The 22,256-nt window shown below is 41.8% G+C and overlaps 1 protein-coding gene across 19 annotated transcripts in view; it reads left to right on the top strand.

Moving 5' to 3' along the window:
• FHIP1A (FHF complex subunit HOOK interacting protein 1A) overlaps window positions 1-22,256 on the top strand; it is a 223,811-nt gene that overhangs the window by 173,311 nt on the left and 28,244 nt on the right. For 18 of the 19 annotated variants that reach the window (XM_089912372.1, XM_089912383.1, XM_089912382.1 and 15 more), the window contains 2 exons: window positions 6,434-6,601; window positions 12,078-12,157. In XM_089912372.1, the coding sequence (XP_089768498.1) occupies window positions 6,434-6,601; window positions 12,078-12,157 (248 nt within the window). The remainder of the gene's footprint in view (window positions 1-6,433; window positions 6,602-12,077; window positions 12,158-22,256) is intronic. The other variant, XM_089912374.1, reaches the window with a different exon arrangement.

The following is a 22,256-nucleotide window of genomic DNA, read 5'->3' as shown; positions in this document are numbered from 1 at the left end:
ACGGATGCAGGAGGAGCCTGCGGCAGCAGAGGCCTGCGTGACATTGCAACAGCCTGAGATGCGCCGTGTGTTCTCTCCGGGGAGTTGTCCCTGGATCACGGGACCCTGGCAGTGGCGGGCTGCACAGGCTCCCGGGAGGGGAGGTGTGGATAGTGACTTGTGCTTGCACACAGGCTTCTTGGTGGCTGCAGCAGCAGCCTTAGCATCTCACGCCCGTCTCTGGAGCTCGTTTAGGCGGTGCTCTTAATCCCCTCTCCTTGCACCCCCTCTCATTGCCCCCGAAACAATGCTCTCCTGCCTCTTCGGCAGCTCCAGACTTTTTCCCGGACTCCCTCCCAGCTAGCCGTGGCGCACTAACCCCTTCAGGCTGTGTTCACGCAGCCAACCCCAGTCCTCTCCCTGGGATCTGACCTCCCAAGCCGGAGCCTCAGCTCCCAGCCCCGCCCGCCCCGGAGGGTGAGCAGACAAGCCTCTCGGGCTGATGAGTGCCGGTCGGCAGCGATCCTCTGTGCGGGAATCTCTCCGCTTTGCCCCCCGCACCCCTGTTGCTGTGCTCTCCTCTGCGGCTTCGAAGCTCCCCACTCCGCCACCCGCAGTCTCCGCCCGCGAAGGGGTTTCCTAGTGTGTGGAAGCCTTTCCTCCTTCACAGCTCCCTCCCACTGGTGCGGTCCCGTCCCTATTCTTTTGTCTCTGTTTTTTCTTTTGCCCTACCCAGGTATGTGGGGAGTTTCTTGCCTTTTGGGAGGTCTGAGGTCTTCTGCCAGCGTTCAGTAGGTGTTCTGTAGGAGTTGTTCCACGTGTAGATGTATTTCTGATGTATTTGTGGGGAGGAGGGTGATCTCCACGTCTTACTCTTCCACCATCTTGACGGTCTCCCTTGTTGTCTTTGTAGTTCTTTGTATTGCAACTAAGAAGAATCTTTCTGGAACAATTAGTAACAGGAAAGGGATGGATCAAATAATCATTGGAATACTCTTCAGATCTCTGCTTCTAAGCTAAAATATATTTTATTTTATTTTAAAATATATTTAGCTTCTTTGTTATTTCTGACCTGAAAGCCATGCTATGAAATACCTTTCTTAGTGATATTTGGAATATTTCAATAACAAAATTCTGTTGGATGTGGTTCAAATATAACGGATCATATATTGAATTATACTCTGATAGGTTACATTATAATGAAGTAGTAGGGTACAGATTATACACACATAGAATAGGAAGAAAGGCTCTAGAAATAATTTGTTGACTTCTCCAGGGAGAGGTTTATCATACCTAAGAGCTCCCAGCCTCCACCCGCCCCAGTGGAGATTAGTCCCTATCATAGGTGATTAGTCAATCAATTAATATTTAATTGATTTAATTAATGATTATGTTTAATGTATTACAGATACATTGAGGAAATGCTGGGGAAAAGAGGCAGAGACTGGCTTTATTTTTAACATCTTTTCCTAAAGATATGTTGCTAAAGTCATTGTAGCCATCACTGTAATCTCCTCCTTCCTCAGGTGTTTTAGGAATGAACAGCAACACTTATGGATTTTGGATGTTATGTCCACTCACGGCCCCCTGCCTGCCTCTGGCAGTGGGGTCAATGCAGTGAGTGCCTGTAGGTCGAGAAGCAGAAGGAGCCAGGCAGGAGGGAGCCTCAGTCATCAACTGCAGACTCTTTTTAGACTTGGAATCATTGAATGTTTTCTGTCATGAATTTGGCTGAAACAGTGGGGCCGCTCCCTGAGAACCAGGGTGACTGTCTTCCCGCTGTTCTGAATGTCCCTTGTGCTCTGTATCCTTGGAGGGAAGGAGATGCATGGGAAGAGCCCATCCAGCTGCCACCCTTGACAGCACTTTGGTGGACATGCCTCCTGCCTGTCTGTTAGCTTGTCTTTCTCTAGCAGCAGTAGGAAGGATCTTAGCCTGTTCCCCTGTTTCATGCAATCCAGCCTCATCTTTCCTTCCCTGCTGCTGCTTTCAGTGGGCAGAGGACCCCTGGTCTCCTTGTTTCCTGCTCTCTGGGTGGAGCTGCTGGGGCTGAGGGCTCACAGAGGACCCAGAGGAACCCTAGCTTGTCTAGTTTTCTCCTCTACACCAAAGGACTAGCCAAGGAAGGGTGGCTTCTAACTTGGAGAGGGTGCTACAGTCACCTGATCCCACTGGCTGACACCTCCCTGGGCGACAGAAGGTAGGACCCATCTGTTTGTCCCAATGTGACTAGATATCACACACACACACACACACACACACACACACACACACACAATTAGCAGGTGGGAAATATATTTTTCAGGACAGACAATAAACCTGCCATTACAGCGAGGATTCTGGTGCTAATTTAGATGCAAATGGAATTGCCCAACTGGAGCTGATTACAGAAAGGTCAAGATGTCTATATGCTCAGTTTCCCTCCTGCGCTGTGCATTAAGTGGGCATGACGGCTGGGCTTGGTTCTAGCCTTCACTTTTGAGAGAGTTTTGACTTTGTAGAAGTGGAATGTGACGCACAGTGTCAACTCCTCCCTTCCCACTCACCCTCTTTTTTCAAAGAAAACAAAACCTCTATTTTGTCCATTTCTGAGAAACTTGAAATTTTCATTAAAAAATAAAAATGCACTGTTGGAGCTCTTAGGTTCGAATAAAAAGGAGTAGACTGACAGTAAATTCTGTTCAGAGAACCGATCTCAACTCTATGTGCACTTCACCCAGATTCAGGCCATGCTGGGTGATGGCCTGGAGTAGAAGGAACTGGTGGGGAAAGGATGGCAGAAAGGACTGTGAATTTGTTGGGTTACTGCAGTACTACTTCAGTGGTTTTCAGATAGTTTTGACTGTAACTCATGGCCAGAAATTTATTTTATACATTTGCGTGTGTGTGTATTTTTTTATTGAACATGTAAGAAGTCACATACATAATATATTGTATTACATATAGTTTGAAGAAAATATGTATACCAAAGTTTCACAAAACAGTAGTTACTCATGCTACGTGCAGTGTACTCTAATATTTTCCATTTGAATCTGGTCTAAACCATGAGTGGACCAATACATTGATTTTACTACCCACTTTTGGGTCTCAAACTGTTGTTTGAGAAACACCAGTTTAAGGGATTGGTAAAGGGCACTTGGCATGAAGGAGGACTCAGGTAAGGGCTGGTGGAGGTGGAGAAGGTGGCCAGGAAAACGATTTCAAAGAATAGACTAAACTGGACTGGATAGCAGTAAAATTAAGTACCTGAGTCAGAGCTCCATTCTAGAACTTGGGCTGACAAGGAAGCATGTGAAAGTGCCTAAACAGATATCCTGTTTGGGTTCATGGTTGTACCTCTCTTGTCAAAGATAATTATTTGTTTGTGGGAACCGAGTTTTCCTTAGGTCATTGCCGCCATTGCGGTCTACCTTTAAGAAGAAAGAACATATCTAAGCTTTAGCATTCTTAAGCTTTATTATTGCATATTATGTGGTAGAACCTCATTTACCGTTTCTAGTAGAATTTCTATGTAAATTCGTAGCTACCTGCAGTTCTTTATAGAACAGGTCAATAAATATTGACAGTCAGCCATAAGGCAGAAGGTCCTCCTTACCTCAACAGCCGATTGTCCTTCATAATGGGACCACGAGGAGGAGGTTGCTCTCCCGTTTTGCTGGTACTTGCTCTTTGGGGCGTCAGGGGAACCTGAGTTTTACAGTCTTCCCAGCAGAGCCGCCTTCCCATGGTGGTTCATCGTTAGCTTTCAAGTGATCACACTTAGGCTCTAGTCTCTTTCTCACTAAGGAGGTTACCTATTTGGAGGATTAGAGGAAGTTTCTGAGAAGTAAGGTAATGGGGCAGGAGAAGATTTTCTGGGATAAAAGGCTTCTAAGGGCTCTGAGAATATGGAGGAGGGAAGAGATGGATAGAGAATGGAACCAGATTTTCTTGGTTGGGGTATTAGTTTAAGATGAGTGTGACCTCAATTTATAAAGACTTTGCAACTTGATGCTTAATAGAATTGGGCTTTTAATATTTATAGCATGTTATGTAAATGCCGCCCTTCCAAGTGCTTTCTTAAATCCTCTTAGCTTATAAATGACAGCTTGGATTTCTTAAAAAAAAAAAAGCCTTTTCATTTATCCAGCTTAAGAGTAGTAAACAATAGATGCTTAATTCCCTCCTTTCATGCCAGGCCCTGAAGACTGAGATTTAGATTCTAAAGAGTTTATTGCTGTGCTTTTGAGCTTATTACGGTCATGCGTAACTCAAGGGGGGGAAAACTCATGCTGCATCACTGATGCAGAGGCAGCTCCTGGAATTCTGTGTGACGTGTCAGCTTAGCAGCGCTCCATAGGTAAGTTGAGAAAACAGTATTGCAGGAACTACATGCAAGGCCCCTTTGGAATGATTAGTGCAAGTTGTTTTCTAGTGATCAAGATTGTTAGGGAATTAGATTTTTTGCCTAAAGGCTTTCCCCCTTAGCTATACTGGTGACATCAGTTATTCTATAGGTCTTTATAAAGAAATATCCCCACTCACTGGGGCCTTCAGATCTCATGCAGAGAAGAGGGAGGAATTAAAAACCTAAGCTCAACTCTGGCAAATGTAAATTGCTAGGTCCTTGGGGATTATCATTTGTTCAGGAAACGCTTATTAAGTAATTTCTATGCGCTAGGCTCTTTGCATTGCGCTGGAGTAATAAAGAAAAAGTCACAGCTTGTGTCCCAGGACAGTATTACAAGTGCCGTGAGCCTGGGACTAGCGAACATGGGAAAACACAGGATAGGAGCAGTTTGTTTCAGAAGCAGGGCAGCCCACGTGAAGCACTCTTCTCGAGGTAATTTATCTGCCATGCAGTTGATGCTTACCTATTTCCTTTGCTATATTTGGGCCACGGAGAGCCCTTTACAGTTGGCCAGATGACACAGGGGTGTGTTGAGTGTTTGAGGGCTCACAGGATTGGCTCTGAGCTGGGGAGCGAAGGGCTCGACGCAGTGTCGGGCCACTCACGGTACTGCCGGGTGAGCTGTCCATAGATTCTGAGAGTGGATTCAGAGGTCCTATAGGGGCCGTGCTTAGAATAAAGAAAACAGACAGAACTGATTTGGTAATATCTTATCTATTTGAACTCATCTATCTAGAACATCCCTAAGAACCAAGAAATTCGTAAAAGTAATTTAAGCCTTTTTGCACAGATGCATCCACACAAGGCCTATCTACACTTATATAGCAGGCCTGGACATGTGGTTTCTAAACCGATTTGTGGATTTTGAAGGCAGAAAAGGAGAGGAATGTATTTTTAAAGGAATGGCCCAGTAACAGTATGATAAAGTGACAGTTAACACTTTTAAAGGGAGGAAGAAAGAAGATGGAATACTGGAAAAGAAAAGATGTAATCACTCAAAAATTATCACCATCTGTTTCATTTAGCATCAGGTGCATTAGACTCATGGCAGGGGAGATTTCTAAGCTTTCTAGGGTATAAGGTTGGAATCTGAAATTTTGGACTATTTCCCTGGTGATTTTCACGTACCCCTGTTTGAGTCTTTCTATATTACAGATGGCAAGGCAATTGATGACCCCTATGCTGCTTTTAGGAGGATGAAGAAACGTATATTAGCTCTTAAAATATTCCCAATAAAAATTGTAAAATTAAAATTTTGATGCTTTAAGGATCAAATCCTCAGCTCTTTGAAAAACTTGACTGTTCAGAGGGTTCTATTTCCTGAAAGATCAACGTTTTACTACGTGGGAAAATCACACCGCATAGAAAATAGTAATCTGTATTATTAAAAGAAGTCACAGTTACTTCATAAGCAGTAAACTCTTATAGCACTTTATAAATAATACTTATAGATATATTATTCAGTTATAAAAATTTGGCGTACAACTTTCCAGAAACATATCTGAACATCTTGTGTGCAGCAGCATTTTGTGTCTGGACCTCTCACTTGCTATTTATTATATTATTATTTTGTTTGCTAGAGCATATATATAACCCAACTTCCTAGACAGAAAATATGTTCTTATGTTCCTAGCTCCTGTACATAGCAGGTCCCAATAAAGGTTTATTGAATGACTAATAATGAAACAAGTTGTACTGAGCTTTATAATTAATCCCTTACTGACCATGGAAATACTTTCTATTATCTTTTTTTCTCCTTTGTGATTACACGCTAAAATCTTGATGGTGTTCGAACTGCATCTGGTGATTGGAGTCGTTGGAACACTTGAATTGCTTCTTTCTGCCTTTGCTTTTCCCTTACTGAATTAAAGGGCGGAAGCAGCATGAGGTTTTGTGGAATGTGAATAGGTTATGGGCTTCAGATGAAGCTCTGAAGTGTGTTCTTGTGGCAGGCGTGTTCTTGCCTTGATGGGTTCACTGCGGTGAGGCTGGGGGCCATTGAGGAGGCATGTATCAGAGCATTGAGGGGATGCTCACCTGTGCTCACTCTGTCATTGGTCCCAGGTGACTGTGGAGGAGGTCATGACCACAACTGCATATCTGGACCTTTTTCTGCGTAGCATCTCTGAGCCAGCACTACTTGAGATCTTCCTCCGTTTTATCCTGTTGCACCAGCATGAGAACGTCCACATCCTAGATACTCTCACGAGCCGAATCAACACCCCATTTCGGGTAAGGAAGGCCCCAGAGGAAGGGAATTTATAGCTCAAGACAGATTTCAGGAGAGTTTGTTTTTGGAATAAAATTATGAATATTCTGTTTTCTTTCAGCCATTGCTTTTCTATTTGGGAAGAGATGAACTAGATAATTTGTTTTGCTATCAGGAGCCCTTCTGTCAGGGAGGTGGGAGTTACTGCCTTTCATAGGACAATTTTTCTCAATTTGTCTGGGTTGGCACTTTCTTCTGTAGAACCAGCAGAATGTGCTTCTGAGGAGACAAGGTACAGGGGAACATATGGGCTTAATTAAGTTCAGGTAAAGCCAGGGAACCAAAGTGTATCAAGTCTGGGTATTTAGAGATCATATTTCTGTCCATAAGTGTTTTGAAATACACGTCTGGGCAGTTGTGAGTTTAGGTAGTCATTCTTTAGTTTGGTGCTCTGATTAACTTTGAAAATCTCTTATACCATTAGTGTAATCCTTTGCAACCCTCTCTCCAAAGGCTGTCTATTTAAGTGCAATTATTGTTTTAAAAGCAAAGGTATATTTGAAGAAAATGAAAACACTAATTTGTAAAGATACATGCATTCTAATGTTCATAGCAGCATTATTTACAATAGCGAGGATATGGAAGCAACCTAAGTGTCCATCAACAGATGAATGGATAAAGATGTGGTATAAATATACAATGGAATATTACTCAGCCATAGAAAAAATGAAATTCTGCTATTTGCAACAGCATGGGTGGAACTAGAGGGCATTATGCTGAGTGAAATAAGTCAGACAGAGAAGGACAAATATTGTGTGTTATCACTTACATGTGGAATCTAAGAAATAAAACGAATGAATTTAACAAAACAGAAACAGATGTAGAGGACAAGCTGGTGGTTACCAGTGGGGAGAGGAAAAGCGGGGGGGCAAGATAGGGGTAGGAGATTAAGAGGTACAAACTACTATTTATGAAATAAATAAGCTACAAGGATACATTGTACAGCACAGGGAATATAGCCAATATTTTATAATAACTTTAAATGGAGTATAATCTATAAAAATATTGAATCACTATGTTGTACACTTGAAACTAATATAATGTTGTAAATCAACTATACTTCAGAAAAAAGCTCCATTAAAAATGCAAAAAAAGGTAAAGGAATAATTAACAGTGTTATTGTTTGTAACATATGTAGATGTAATGTGTATAACAGTAATAGCACAAAGGGGGGTAAGAAGGAATAGAGCTATATAAGAGTAACATTTCTGTATTTCACTAAAATTAATTTAGTGTAAATCTGAAGTAGACTGATAAATTAAGATGTATATGGTAAGGTCTAGAGCAACCACTAGTAACTCAAAAAAATAGTAAAAAATATCATTAAAGGAATTAAAGTGTTACTATGGGGGAAATATTCACTTAATGTAAAAGAAGACAGTAAAATAGGAATAGAGGAACAAAAAGACATCAGACATATAGAAAACAAAAAGTAAAAGGGCAGATATAAATCCAACTATAATGATAATATTAAATGTAAATAGATTAAAAATTCAATCAAAAGGCAGAGATTGTCAGACTAGATAAAAAACAAGATCCAAGTATTTGCTGCCAACTGGAGATACACTTTAGATTCAAAGATAACAGTAGATTGAAAGTTAACGGATAGAAAAAATAGGTTACACAAACAGCAACCAAAACAAGGCTGGAGTGGCTATACTAATAAGCCACAGATTAGACTTTAAAACAAGAAATTAAAAAAAAAACAAACAAGAAATTTACTAGAGAGAAAGAGGGACATTTTATAATGATAAAGGGTCAACCCCTTGGAAAGATATAACAATTATAAATATATGTGCATCTAAAAACAGAGTCCCAAAATTTATGAAGTAAAAACTGGTGGAATTTAAGGGAGAAATAGAAGATACAACAATAGTTGTGGGATATTTCAACACCTTACTTTTTTATAATAGAACAAGTAGGCAGGAGATGAATAAGGAAATAGGAGACTTGAACAATGCTATAAACCAACTAGACCTAGCGCAGGCATCTGTAGAACACTCCACCCAACAGCAGCAGAATGTACATTCTCTTCAAGTGCACATGGAATGAACACTGTCCAAGATGGACCATGTGATAATCACTTTCAATGAATTTAAAGCGATTGAAATTATACCAAGTATGTTCCCTGGCCACAATGGATTGAAATTAAAATTTATTGACAGAAAGAAAATTCACAAATATGTGGAAATTAAACAGTACTCCTAAGTAACCAGTGGGTCAAAGAAGAAATCACAAGGGAAATGAGAATGTACTTTGAGATAAATGAGAATGAAGATACAACATACCAAAACTTACGGGATGCAGTATAACACTGCCAAGAGGGAAATATATAGCTATAAACACCTACATTAAAAAAGAAGAAAAATCCCAAATCAGTAACCTAACCTACTTTAAGACACTGGAAAAAGAAGAGCAAACTCAAACCAAGCAGAAGGAAGGAAATAATAAGGATTAGAGCAGAAATTAAGGAAATGAAGACTAGAAAAACAACAAAATCAATAGAAAATCACCAAAACAAAAAGTTGGTTCTTTGACCCTCTTACACTGTTGATGGGAATGTAAATTGGTGCAGCCACTGTGGAAAACACTATGGAGGTTTCTCAAGAAAACTAAAGATAGAACTACCATATGACCCAGCAATTCCACTCCTGAGTATATATTCAAAAAAAAACAGAAACACTAATTCAAAAAGATACATGCACTCCAATGTTCATAGCAGCATTATTTACATTTGCCAAGGTATGGAAGCAACCAAAGTATCCACCAACAGATGAATGTTTAAAGAAGATGTGGTATATATATATTCAGTGGAATACTAGTCAGCCATAAAAAGGGCTGAAATTTTGCCATTTGCAAAATTTGGATGGACTTAGAGGGCATTATGCTAAGTGAAATAAGTCAGACAGAGAAAGACAAATACTGTCTTAATATTACTTATATGGGGAATCTAGAAAATACAACAAACTAGTGAATAAAACAAAAAAGAAGCAGACTCACAGATATAGAGAACAAACATGGTTACCAGTGGGGAGAGGGAAGGAAGGAAGGGCAATATAGGGGTAGGGGGGAAAAGGGATATTATGGGATTATATGGAATCAATGTGTGTGAAACTTTTGAAAATTATAAAGTACTATAGAATTTAAAGAATCTTTCATTCAATAAAAACAAACCAAAAAACCTCATAAAAAAGCTGGTTCTTTGAAAAAGTTGACAAAATTGACAAACTTTTAGACTACTAAGAAAAAAAGTGACAAGAGTCAAATTAGTAAAATCTAGAATGAAAGAGGGGGTATTACTGTTTGTTGACCTTATAGAACTAAAAAGGATTATATCCATTGTACCCATGGGAAGACTTGGACCAGACATAGAGAACTACTATTGCAGCCTCTGCCCAGTGGAATGATACCTTGTCAGAGTTTATAATGAGATACAATATTCATACAGAGCAAAACTGTATAAAGCCTAAATATACAGTTTAATTGTAAAGAAAACACCATGTCATCATCATTCAGGGGAGAATGAAACATTGCCAACACCTCATAAGCCCCTTGGTAGCCCTCTCTGATTACAGCCCTCTCCCTCTCCTGCAGAAATAACCATGATTCTGATTTTTGTAATAAATATGCCTTCTCTTTTCTTCATAGTTAATGACGTCTGTATGCATTGATAAAAAACATAGTTAATAAATAAATAAATAGGATTATAAGGGAATACTGTGAACAACTGCATGCCAAAATATTGGATAAAGTAGATGAAACAGGCAAATTCTAGAAAGACACAAACTTCTTTTTTCATAGTTACTAAAATTTTACTTTTTATTTTTTTTTACATCTTTATTGGAGTATAATTGCTTTACAAGGTGTGTTAGCTTCTGCTTTATAACAAAGTGAATCAGTTATACATATACATATGTTCCCATATCTCTTCCCTCTTGTGTCTCCCTCCCTCCCACCCTCCCCATCCCACCCCTCCAGGCGGTCACAAAGCACTGAGCTTATCTCCCTGTGCTATGTGGCTGCTTCCCACTAGCTATCTACCTTACGTTTGGTAGTGTATATATGTCCATGCCTCTCTCTCGCTTTGTCACAGCTTACCCTTCCCCCTCCCCATAGCCTCAAGTCCATTCTCTAGTAGGTCTGTGTCTTTATTCCTGCGAAAGACACAAACTTCTGAAACTGATTCAAGAAGAAATCTAAAATCTGTAAAAAAGTAAAAACTTTTGTGTTTCAAAGGACACCATTAAGAAATTGAAAAAACAGCTGACAAAATAAGAAGAAATCTTTGCAAATCATGTGTCTGAAAAGATACTTGTATGTAGAATAATGAACTCCCTGGACTCAGTAATAAAAAGACAGATACAGGGTGCTGAGCACCCTTGACAGTGATTTGCCCAGGTTACTATGGCAACATATAGAGAGGACTCGAACTGGGGAAAGCGGGTGTTGAGTGGTAATCCTGGGAGAAAGAGAAGAAAGATTTCCTAGGAGAGGTGATGCCTACAGTCAGTCTTTGAGAATAAGTAGGGTTATCCTGCAGAGGAGACAGAGGAAGACATTCCAGGCAGAGAAACAGCATGTGCAAAGGCGTGGAAGGAACGGAATGAAGTATTTGCTTCTTCCTAACTGTAAGGTGTGACCTGTCCTGAGCACAAGAGATGTTTTGGGGCACGCCAAGTACAGCTCTTTCTCTACAACACCGTTACGGATTTCATTGACCAGCTTGTACACCTGTCCTGCCTAGAACACAGGCTAGCCCTTATTCTCCTGTACAAAGAATGAGAGCCTAAATTACTTAAGTGGCCTGATGGAACAGCAAAAGCTTACTCCCAAAAGGCACGGTGATTTTATAATGCACCTTTGGGAACCTTCTCTGTTGGACAGTTTATCTTTCCTTTTTGGAAATCAGAGACTGCAAGAAATCTTGTTTTTTAATGAACATCCTAGGAAAGTATATCATCATCCCTCAGCACTATGGGAAATGGAACCCGGGAGAATGTTTGCCCCAAAGCCAAGGGGTAAGGCAAGAAGAGCCGAGGCTTAGGGCTGAGGACTCTGGAGAGAGAGAGATGGCTGGGGTATATGCAATTTTCTGTTAGCCCTGTCTTGCAAATAACCAGTGTCGTATTTGAAAATAACTAGGAAAACAAATGACATAAATAGGAGATGGTGTGTGTGTGTGTGTGTGTGTGTGTGTTTGTGTGTGTGTGTGTGTGTGTGTGTGTCTTGGGGAGTTGTAGGGGACATATTTATCTGGATCTTTACAAGTTGGAAATATGAGCACAGGCATTTTATTAGGAGGGTAATTCTACATTTTTCTTAATTAAAACTGCTAAAAAAAAAAAGGTCATTTTATTTTGTAATTCTGATTTATTTACCATCTGTGTGAAGTAGGCTGTCCTTCCAATATCTGAAATAGATATTTTTCTTGCTTCCCAGCTTTGTGTGGTGTCCCTGGCATTATTTAGAACTCTCATCGGTTTACATTGTGAAGATGTGATGTTACAACTAATTCTAAGGTGAGTTGCCATCTTTTGTTCCCTTTAAAGGAAAGCTCTACACTATCGCTATTACATTTTTTCTTTGGTAATGTAAGTGAAGTAAGGGCCATGCTTCTAAGAAAGAAAATCATCGAGCAAATCAATTTAATTTCTGCATTATTTCCCAAGGTTAATTTTCGTTTTACTGTTAACAGTTTTTAGGGGGCCAAATGCATTATATTATACATGTGCTCCTGGAAAGAATACGTAGAATGTTTGGAAACTTGCAGAAGTATTATGAACGCTCTTCTGGTCTGTAGCTGCATGTCTTTCTCCTGAAGTACATTTTTAGGGGACTCGTTTTTGAAAACAACTTTTCTAAATATTAAATGCTGTTGATGTATAATTTCTATGACTCTTGCTTTAGAAATGGTACAGTGCTCACTGTCTGACCTGTGAGTATGTTTCAATTAAATTCAGTAAATATTTAATGAGTACTTTCTGTGTACAATTCAGAAGGGAATAAGGCACAGAGGGGATGAACTGAAAAGGACATACATGTATACAAGGCGGGAAAGGTATGTCCTTCAGACGTCCAGGTGGGAAAGGTTTCATGAAGGGACTGGTATCTGAAGACAGGCGTCAGGAGTCAAAGTGGACTGCTGTTAAGACGACATTAGTTTGGTCGTTTGGCAGGAAACTCAGGAACACCGAATCCTGCCTTGCCCCTGCCTCTGCTTCTCAGGGTCCCTGAGAGAAGCATCTCCTTTTGTGAAGGAAAAGAGTTGGTGAGGGCTTGTGCTCCCTCACTCCCCTCTGGTGGTGTGGAAGCAAAAAGGAAAGAGCCAACCAGGTCCTTGGGCACGCCCTCCACCTCCTCATTCCTTAGACCCTGTTTTTGACCCCTCCTCAGGCAGAAGAAGGGCAGAAGGAGCTGAGAGCAGCGCAAGAGGGAGGAGACCTGGGCTGCCCCTGGTCCCCACTGGGGTGTAGACATGACGTGAGCAGAATTACTGAGGAGTTGGCATCCCAAGAGGATGTCCAGCATTCCCACAGAAGTGGCTGTGGAAAAGTAAGGGGGTGGTGACGTGCGATCTTGGGAATAGCGGCAGAGACATCCCCCAGGATCTCGTGAGAAACACACGTTGGCCATCTTCCAGATGTGCTGAACCAGAAACTGTGGTGGTGGGTGGGGCCTGGCAGGCTGTGCTTTAAACAAACTCTCCAGCGGATTCTGACACGAGGCTAAGTTTGAGAACCACTGGTTTGAGGAAGGCTGCAGTGTAGACGTGGTGTCCTGCAAAAGGGAGCAATGCAGATACCACAGGGGGCTGGTGGGTGGAACGACGGCCTTACGGAGTCACTCTTTTATGGGAGAGTATCACCTATTAATTTTTTTAGTTTAAAGAGAGCTTTTGGACTTTTTAGGGGTTTAGATCAGGTCATCAGTAACTGATCTTAGGGCATTAGCAAAGAATAAATCCGCTCATAAAGAAACACCCTGGGGAGTCCGGGAGAGCATTAGTTATCTGTCCTAAAAGGATTACATTTGCTTCCCATCAAGCCTCTACTGATGTGACAGTGCATTAGCAGGCCTGAACGAAATCCATCAGAGCAACTCATTATAGCCATTTTTACTGCCCAGAACCAGACTTTGCCTCCAACAAGGGTAAATCCTGATTATATTTAAATGTTAGATTCTTGAATGCTGCTTCTGTGATGGCATGGAAAGCAGCTGTCTTTTTCAGTGGACCTGGAAGCCTGGCCCGGAGTCCCAGCTCTGGGTCACCAGGGGAGACTGAGCCCAGGGGGTGGACACTTCTGTCCAGTGGCCTTTGTCTACTCGTAGGGCGGTACTTGTTGTAAAAACTGTCCTCAGAGGTTGTACTGGTCGAAGCATCTTTTAAGACCCAGACGTGTGCCTTATGAAGGTGAAGAGATCAGCTCGTGATTGAAATACTTAGGCATCCAAGTCAGGGCTGTGACTTCCAGGGCGAGTAAGGACCCATCATTTCCCAGAAAGCACCTGAAGGGCACGTGGTCGCAGGTTCTGAATGGAGTCTTGGAAAGAGTGCTGGGCGTAACCATGGGTCCAGCGCTCTGAGCCTGAGTTTCTTCTCTGTTTCCTTAATGAGGATGATGGTGAGACTATAATAATAGTAGTTGTCCTTTATTTAATACTTCCTGTATTTCTAATTCTGTCTCGCTGCCTGGGGGAATCTGAGAAGAGTGAGTGGGGGTGGGGGTGGTGCAGAGGTCAGAGGTCAGCACGCGGTAGACACACAGGAAGCCTCTGCTTCCTGGTCTCTGTCCTCTGAACTGCTGATCGCCCCGCACATTTAACAAGTGTTTTCAATTGTAGTAAAATACGCAGAACCTATAATTTACCATCTTAAACCGTACAGTTCAGTGGTATTAAATGCGTTCACAGTATTGTACAACCGTTGCCACCATCCATCTCCAGAACTGCTCTCACCTTGTAAGACAAACCCTCTGCACGCCTTAAACCCTAACTCCCCGTTTCTCCCCTCCCCCAGCCCCTGGCAACCACCGTCCTACTTTCTGTCTCTGTGAATTTGACTGTTCTAGGTATCTCATGTAAGTTGCCTCATACAGTATTTGTCTTTTTGTGCCTGACTTATTTCACTTAGCACAGTGTCTGCAAGGTTCATTCATATTGCAGCAGGTGTCAGAATCCCCTTCCTTTTTAAGGCTGAATAATGTTACTTTATACTCCATTTTGTTTACCCATTTATCTGCCGATGGACACTCTGAAATATTTATTTATTTATTTGGCTGTGCCGGATTTTAGCTGTGGCATGTGGAATCTTCATTGTGGCATGCGGGATCTTTAGTTGCAGCATATGTGATCTAGTTCCCTGACCAGGGATCGAACCTAGGCACCCTGCATTGGGAGCATGGAATCTTAGCCACTGGACACTTGGATTGCTTACCATTTTGGCTGTTGTGAATAACACTGCTATGAACATGGGGGTACAAATATCTCTCTTCAAGACCCTGCTTTCACTTCTTTTGTGTATATGTCCAGAAGCGGAATTGCTGGATCATATGGTTATTCTGTTTAAATTTTTTTTTTGTTTTCCATAACAGCTGCACATTTTACATGCCCACCAACAGTGCACAGGGTTCCAGTTTCTCCACATCCTCTCCAGTACTTGTTACTTTCTGTTAAAATAAAAATGGCATTTTGATAATCAAGCAAAAATGACAGGCAGATCTGAAGACCAACTGGGGTTTTTAGAAGTAAAAACTGTAATTATCAAAATGAAAAATGGAGTGTTTGGTATAAATAGCATTTAAGATACAGATTAAGAGAGAATTAATGAACTAGAAGAAAGATTGAAGAAGTTACTACTAAATTTGCAGCAGAAAGACATAATGAGATTTAAAAATATGAGAACAAGGCTATGAACAATGGTGGCTGGAGTGATGGGGTGTAACGAATCCAGTTAGGATCCCTTGACCTATTCTGGTTTTGGAATTTGCTATCCCATAAGATTTTGGGGAGGATCAACTGTGGTGATATCTGTGAAAATGTTTTGAAACACTGTAAAGCACTACACAAATTTAAGGGAGGGGAATTTTCTAGAAAATACATTTTAAACTACAGTAGAACCCCCTTACCCGCGGTTTCACTTTCTGAGGTTTCAGTTACCCAAGGTCAACTGTGGTCCAAAAATATTAAATGGAAAATTCCAGAAATAAACAGTTCATAGGTTCTAAATTGTGTGCTGTTCTGAGTATTGTGATGGAATCTCACGCCGTCCCACCCAGGATCCCTAGCCATTGACATCGTCTGCCCCTGATATCCAGCCATCAACATCCTCATGGCTCAGTGATCCAGGATCACCTTAAGTAGATGGTCCTCCTTTACATGTTAGAAGGTCGATAGCAGCCTGCGTCACAAGGCCTACATTGTTCACCTCACTTCATCTCATCCCATAGGCATTTTATCATCTCACATCATCACAAGAAGGGTGAGTACAGCACAATAAGGTATTTTGAGAGACAGAGAGACCACATTCACATAACTTTTATTACAGTGTATTATTATAGTTGTTCTATTTTATTACTAGCTATTGTTAATCTCTTACTGAGCCTAATCTATAAATTAAACTTTATCATAGGTATGTATGTATAGGAAAAAAACATAGTATATATATAGGGTTCAGTACTACCCGTGGTTTCAGGCATCACTGGGGGTCTTGGAATGTATCCTCCACAGATAAGGGCGGGGGGTTACTGTAATGAAAACAATGTCTTTTCTGATTTAGAATCTGTACCAAAAGCAAGGTCAATTAAAAATCCTTATTTATCTAGTCATTTAAACTTTAAGGGACCTAAAAAATAGATTTATAACCTGTCCTTTTTGTTGTTGCCACTGTAGTTATTCAAATATACATGATAAACTTGTAGATCTGAGAGGCAATAGAGCAGTGAAGATTATGTGAATCCTTTTAATGAAGTTATTTGCTCCATGGTAAATAAACTGCATCAATTTTTGTTGCAACGCAAATACTCTCAATTATTGACATTTCAAAGTGATAATCCATTTGTAACTGATCTGTTTATTTCCTTTAGCAAAATATTAGAAAAGTAAGTTGAAATAAGGTCCCCCAAAAGAGAGGCTATTTAAGGGAGCAGAAAACCAAGGAGAAATTGCCCACCTCCAGGGATGTGACCTATGATAGGCCTAAGGCAGGCAGGAAATGCTGACAAGCAGTGAAGTGACAGATCAACTGCATGTTCTTGGCATTTCCCAGTTTAGGCAACATTTAATTGCTTAATACCCTGAATGCCATTTCTGAATATTCTGATTGGGGTGTTTCTTTCAGAAGTGCTGGTCATTTGTCAGGTTTATGAACTGCTTCGCCTGTTGTGTTCAGATAGAGGCTGTTTTGCTCGAAGAGAAGCTGCCTGTTCTCTTCAGGAACATTCCCATCTTATGTGGGCATTGGGTGTCTGGAGGAGAGGGGAGAAAAAATGCCAGTCTAGGGTAAGATGAATAGGAGAAACACAGCCAGAATATCTCTGAAAAACAAACGAGCTTTTTGAAATTCACTAAGGTTGCTTTTAAGATTTTTGCCTGTTGGTACATTACTGAGGTTGTCATCATCTCTTAAGAAGCACCTTGCTTACTTCATCATACTTCACTGCTTTGTTTGGTTTGTCTTTATTGTCAGTGTAGCAGTAGGCAACGTGTGTCCTTTGTTATTGATTGGTTATCACTGAATTGTTTCAGAAGTGATGGTGATTTATTTCAATGAGTAATATCCAATAAAATAGAAAATGGACCCAGGGTTGCAGAGGGTTGGGGAAATAATGAAAAAAGGGAGGACAATGTGGGGAATATATTTTTCCTGCTGTATTGGGATGGCTTTGAGTAATCTGAGCCTCTAAAGCCATTTATTAGTCTCTGGTTATATTTACTGCTTCCTGAATTTAAATAAAATCCCACCCCAGGCAAATATAGTTGAAATGAAAAGATAGTTGGATGACAGACATCTGTACTAAATTCCTAAGTGATTTTTCTGCTATCGACAGCCACTTTATTATTTTTTTATTGGAATATAATTGCTTTACAATGTTGTGTTAGTTTCTGCTATATGTATACATATATCCCCTCTCTCTTGGACCGACCTCCCCCTGCCTCCCATCCCACCCATCTAGCTCATCACAGAGCACCGAGCTGAGCTCCCTGTGCTATATATACCACAGGTTCCCACTAGCTATCTGGTTTTTTTTTTTTTTTTTTTTGCAGTACGCAGGCCTCTCACTGCTGTGGCTTCTCCCGTTGCGGAGCACAGGCTCCGGATGCGCAGGCTCAGCGGCCATGGCTTACGGGCCCAGCCGCTCCGCGGCATGTGGGATCTTCCCGGACTGGGGCACAAACCCGTGTCCCCTGCATCGGCAGGTGGACTCTTAACCACTGCGCCACCATGGAAGCCCTAGCTGTCTGTTTTATACATGGTGGTGTATTTGATGTTTGACGTTTGGGGAGCTTCTGACTTTATTCTGTTTCTAATCTTTCTGTGTAAATGATGGAGAGACAGAGGGTCAGTGTACGGTTTTCCCACTCTTCCCTCTGGGATAATCCTTCGTTTTAAAGGCACAGTAGTAGAGTACTGCTTTGAATACAGGGGTGTTATTCATTTGAACTGACTCTCCAATTTCCAATTTTATAGAACCCCCTCCTTCAACCTATGGGGGAATCTCCCTTTATTTGATTTACTCAGAAGAAAGTTCTTAGTTTCTACTGAAAGCATGTGTTTGCAGAGTTGCAAATTCCCAGTAACTCTTTATTCTAATATAATTTCAAGCTACCCACTGGTGATATTTGATAAATAGCTTTATTAGGTTTGATCCACTGTTCCATTTTGTTTTAGTACTTCAAACAAAGAGTAGAAATCTACATATATCAACGTAAATCATGAAATATGCTTTGTTTGAGCTGTAAGCAGTCATTGAGTTCCTGCAGTATATAAAAGCATTGAAGCAGTTTATTTCTTGAATAATTAATGATGAAAATAAGGGTACAATAAATCCTGTGTAGTTGCACATTGGCCTTTCTGCGTTGTTTTTCAACTTGCTATAATAGCAGCTACCCTGATTGTAATTTATATAACTTGAAAGAGGATCACACTGCTCCCCTGTCTTACTTAGTTGCTTGGCTGAGCACAGAACAGAGGCAATATAAAATTCTGTGTTTACGCACAAGCTGGGACAAGAAGGGGAATGAGCCATACATCGTGGAAAATTATTTCCCTCAAAGTATTTTTCTAGCATTGAATTCATTTTATCTTCGTTATCCCTGTGAAGCAGGTAGGCAAGTATGAGGGGAGGTGGGGTGCTGAATTTTTAGGCCAAAGACTGATATGAATACAAATTATTTACTAACTGTAGAACCTTGGGCACATCAATTAATTGCTCTGAGATTCACTTTCCTCATCTGTTAAATGGGAATAATATCTGTGCTGCCTACCTCACAGCGATGTTGTGAGGGGCAAGTAGAATGTATGTGAAAGATCTGTACATGGTAAAGCACTGTATTCTTGTTTGTTAGTCCTTTTTCCTTTCTTGGAAGACCTACAGTCAGACGCTTTGTGTTACTGATCACTTATTTTCCTTATTGACTGACTAGCATTATTAACAAGTAGTCCTATTTCATGTATTCTGTCAAAAAACAATCAATGAAAACTTCTAGCTTTTATATACTGGTTGCCCCCTTTTAAAAATAACTTTTTATTTTGGAATAATTTTAGATTTACAGAAAATTTGCAAAGGTGGTGTAGGGAGTTCCCTTTATCCAGCTTCCCCTTAACATCTTATATAACCATGGCACATTTACTAGGAAATTACCATTAATACAATAATATTAACTATAGTACAGACTTTATTCAGATTTCGCCAGTTTTTCTACTAATGTATTTTTTTTTTTTTGGCTCAGGGACCTGTTCTTGGGTACCTCATTGCATTTAGGCCCCTTTTAGTTTTATTATGTTCCAGTTTTTTATTATGAAATATTTTAATATGTAGAAAATTTGAATGAATAGTATAATGAACACCCATGTATTCTGTATCTAGATTCAGTAATTGTTAACATTCTGCCACTTTTTAACTTATATGTATGCTGTATAAATAAAATTTTTTTCTCAACCCTGAAAAAAAATCCTGTGTAATCTGAATTTCCCTGAGCCTCACTTGCCTGTGAGAGCAGAAGCGTTCACATCAACAACAACAGGATGGGTTTTCCTGGCTCTCACCCCCACTCCTCATGTAAGACCTTGGCCCCCTGCAAAGCGTCAGCCATCACTTCTCGGGGGTCCCAAGGGAGGGGCCTTACGTGTGTTCATGATCATGACAGTTGCCGCAGCATCATCTCTGCTGAGCCCCTTTGGTTGGTGCTGCCTCCCCTCTGTCCCTACCATGTCCCCGCCCCTCCCGAGAGTGCTGGGGACGGGGATGGCGCTCAGGTGCTGGAGCGGCGCTGCCCCCTTGAGTGTTCTAGGGGCCAGAGCTGCGCTGGCTTCAGACAGGTGGGAGAAGGGCTCTCTCCTCTGCCTCACTCTTGGTCAACAAAGCATCTCTGCTCACAGAGATCCTCATGAAAAGAGGTCCTTCATTTTCTACCTACAGGATCCGTTTCTTCTGTGGTAGGGCTCAGGTACAAGTCCCCAGAGCTGGGTTAAGGATTAGAACAGATCTGGCCTCTTTTCCCCCGCCCCGCTCCAATCTTTCCTTTTTGTTTTTAGAACCTTTGACTCCCGTGCAGCTGAACTTATGCAAATAGATGCCGCCACATCAGACACGCGGGGTGTGTCTGGATCTTAGGGAGAGGGATTTAGGCTCGCGTGTGCGTGTGCGTGTGTGTGTGTGTGTGTGTGTGTGTGTGAGTGTTGTATGCCCATGAGTGCGGGGAGGGGAGACTGGGACCCCCTTACCTGGCCGCCTAGCTAAGGTTTGGGTTGAATGAGGCATGGTTTGATTTATTTTTTGAGAACAGAAGATTAAGTGGCAAGTTTGTCATTTTATACCATGGACATTATTAAGACCTTAAGTGTAAACTGCTCTGAAGAGAATTAAATCTCTTTTCCTCCTTGACTCAGGCACTTGCAGTGGCTCAGTCATTAATGCAAACATAGGTTTTCCTCTTTTGGACCAACAGGAGCTGCGGGAGATGGCTTAATGTTTACTGGCCTCAAGACATGCCCTGGAGGTTGTACTTTTATCTTTTTCACTGAATCCGTCATCACAGCTTGTTTTCCTGTGTACTGCCTCTGTCTCAGAAGCTAAATACAGAAACAAAAACACTCTGGTTTATTGAAGGTTGTGGCTGTTCGCCTATGGGCTTGGGGTCTCTGGCGTTGGCTCCTGCACAGACGTGGGACACTCGGCTCTGGCCGTGAGGCCTCCATCCCATTTGTGCCATCTTTGTTTAAATAAACAGTATGGTCTGTCTCCCTGTTAGGAAAGGAAGCCATTTAAACACACTTTATTGTACCCACACAGCCCGCTAGTGTGCTCCAAGTGTGTCAGAAACGATTGCCCAGGCTTTCTTCTCTCCAGCTTCATAATGATCCTGAGATGCTTTGCTCACCACCCAAAAGTGTTTTGTGTGAAACTGGGCCCAGTGTTCCCCGGTGAGTCCTTGGCCACTGTAATGTTGTGATTTATAAGGAGAAATATATATTTGGTCTTTGCCCTTTTTCTTTTGAGTCCCACCCCCCTGATATCCAGAGAGGGGAGAGGGTTGAATTAATCGCTAATGACCAGTGATTCAGTCAACCATGACTATATAATGAAACCTCCATAAAGCCCCACCACGGTCGGGTTTGGAGAGCCTCTGGGTTGGTGAACGCTGGGAGAGAGACAGCCTGGAGAGAGCATGGAAGCTCCACGCCCTTTCCCCACCCTTGCCCCGTGCATCTCTGCATCTGGCTGTTCCTGAGTTATAGCCTTTCGTAATAAACCAGCGACCTGGTAAGTAAAATGTCTCTGAGTTCCGTGAGCCGCTCTAGTAAATTAATCGAACCCGAGGAGGGGGGTCGTTGGCACCTCTGATGTATAGCCGGTTAGTCGGAAGCACAGGTGACAGCTGGACTTGTGAGTGGCGTCTGAAGTGCGTGTGTATGTTGGAGGTGTCAGGGGAAGCCTTGTAGGACCGAACCCTTAACCTGTGGGGTGCGCTGCCATCTCCGGCTAGACAGCGTCAGGCCTGAGCAGAACTGAAGGACACCTTCATGTCTGGACCATTGATTGCTTGGTGGGGTGGGGACATCCTGCCCCTGCCTTACACACACCCACCCTTTGGAACTGGTGATGGAACGCCTGTAGCACAATATGTTCTCATGATCACACGCGAGAATATGAGAGGAGGTTCGCACCATGACGGGTCCCTTTGCCTTTTTGTGCAACTGCTGTCACTCAGTACCGACTCTGAGCCAGAGTTTCCGGGATCATGAGACAAAACTCTTGAAGGAGGTGCTTGCTCTGAGAGCACATTATGTTGAGAAGGCAGACACCGAAATGATTGTGATTCTAGTAGTAGTGCCTTAGTAGAAGGCTGTGAGCATAGTGGAGGGAGAGGGTAGTTCCATCTTGGAGTAGGAAGCCCAGA

This window comes from Delphinapterus leucas, chromosome 5, assembly GCF_059928025.1.
Source record: "Delphinapterus leucas isolate spDelLeu-1000000601 "Yukka" chromosome 5, BTC_Dleu_Yukka2, whole genome shotgun sequence".
Taxonomy (NCBI): Eukaryota; Metazoa; Chordata; class Mammalia; order Artiodactyla; family Monodontidae; genus Delphinapterus; species Delphinapterus leucas.
The sequence above is the reverse complement of the archived record's forward strand: the minus strand, read 5'-3'. Positions and strand labels throughout refer to the sequence as shown.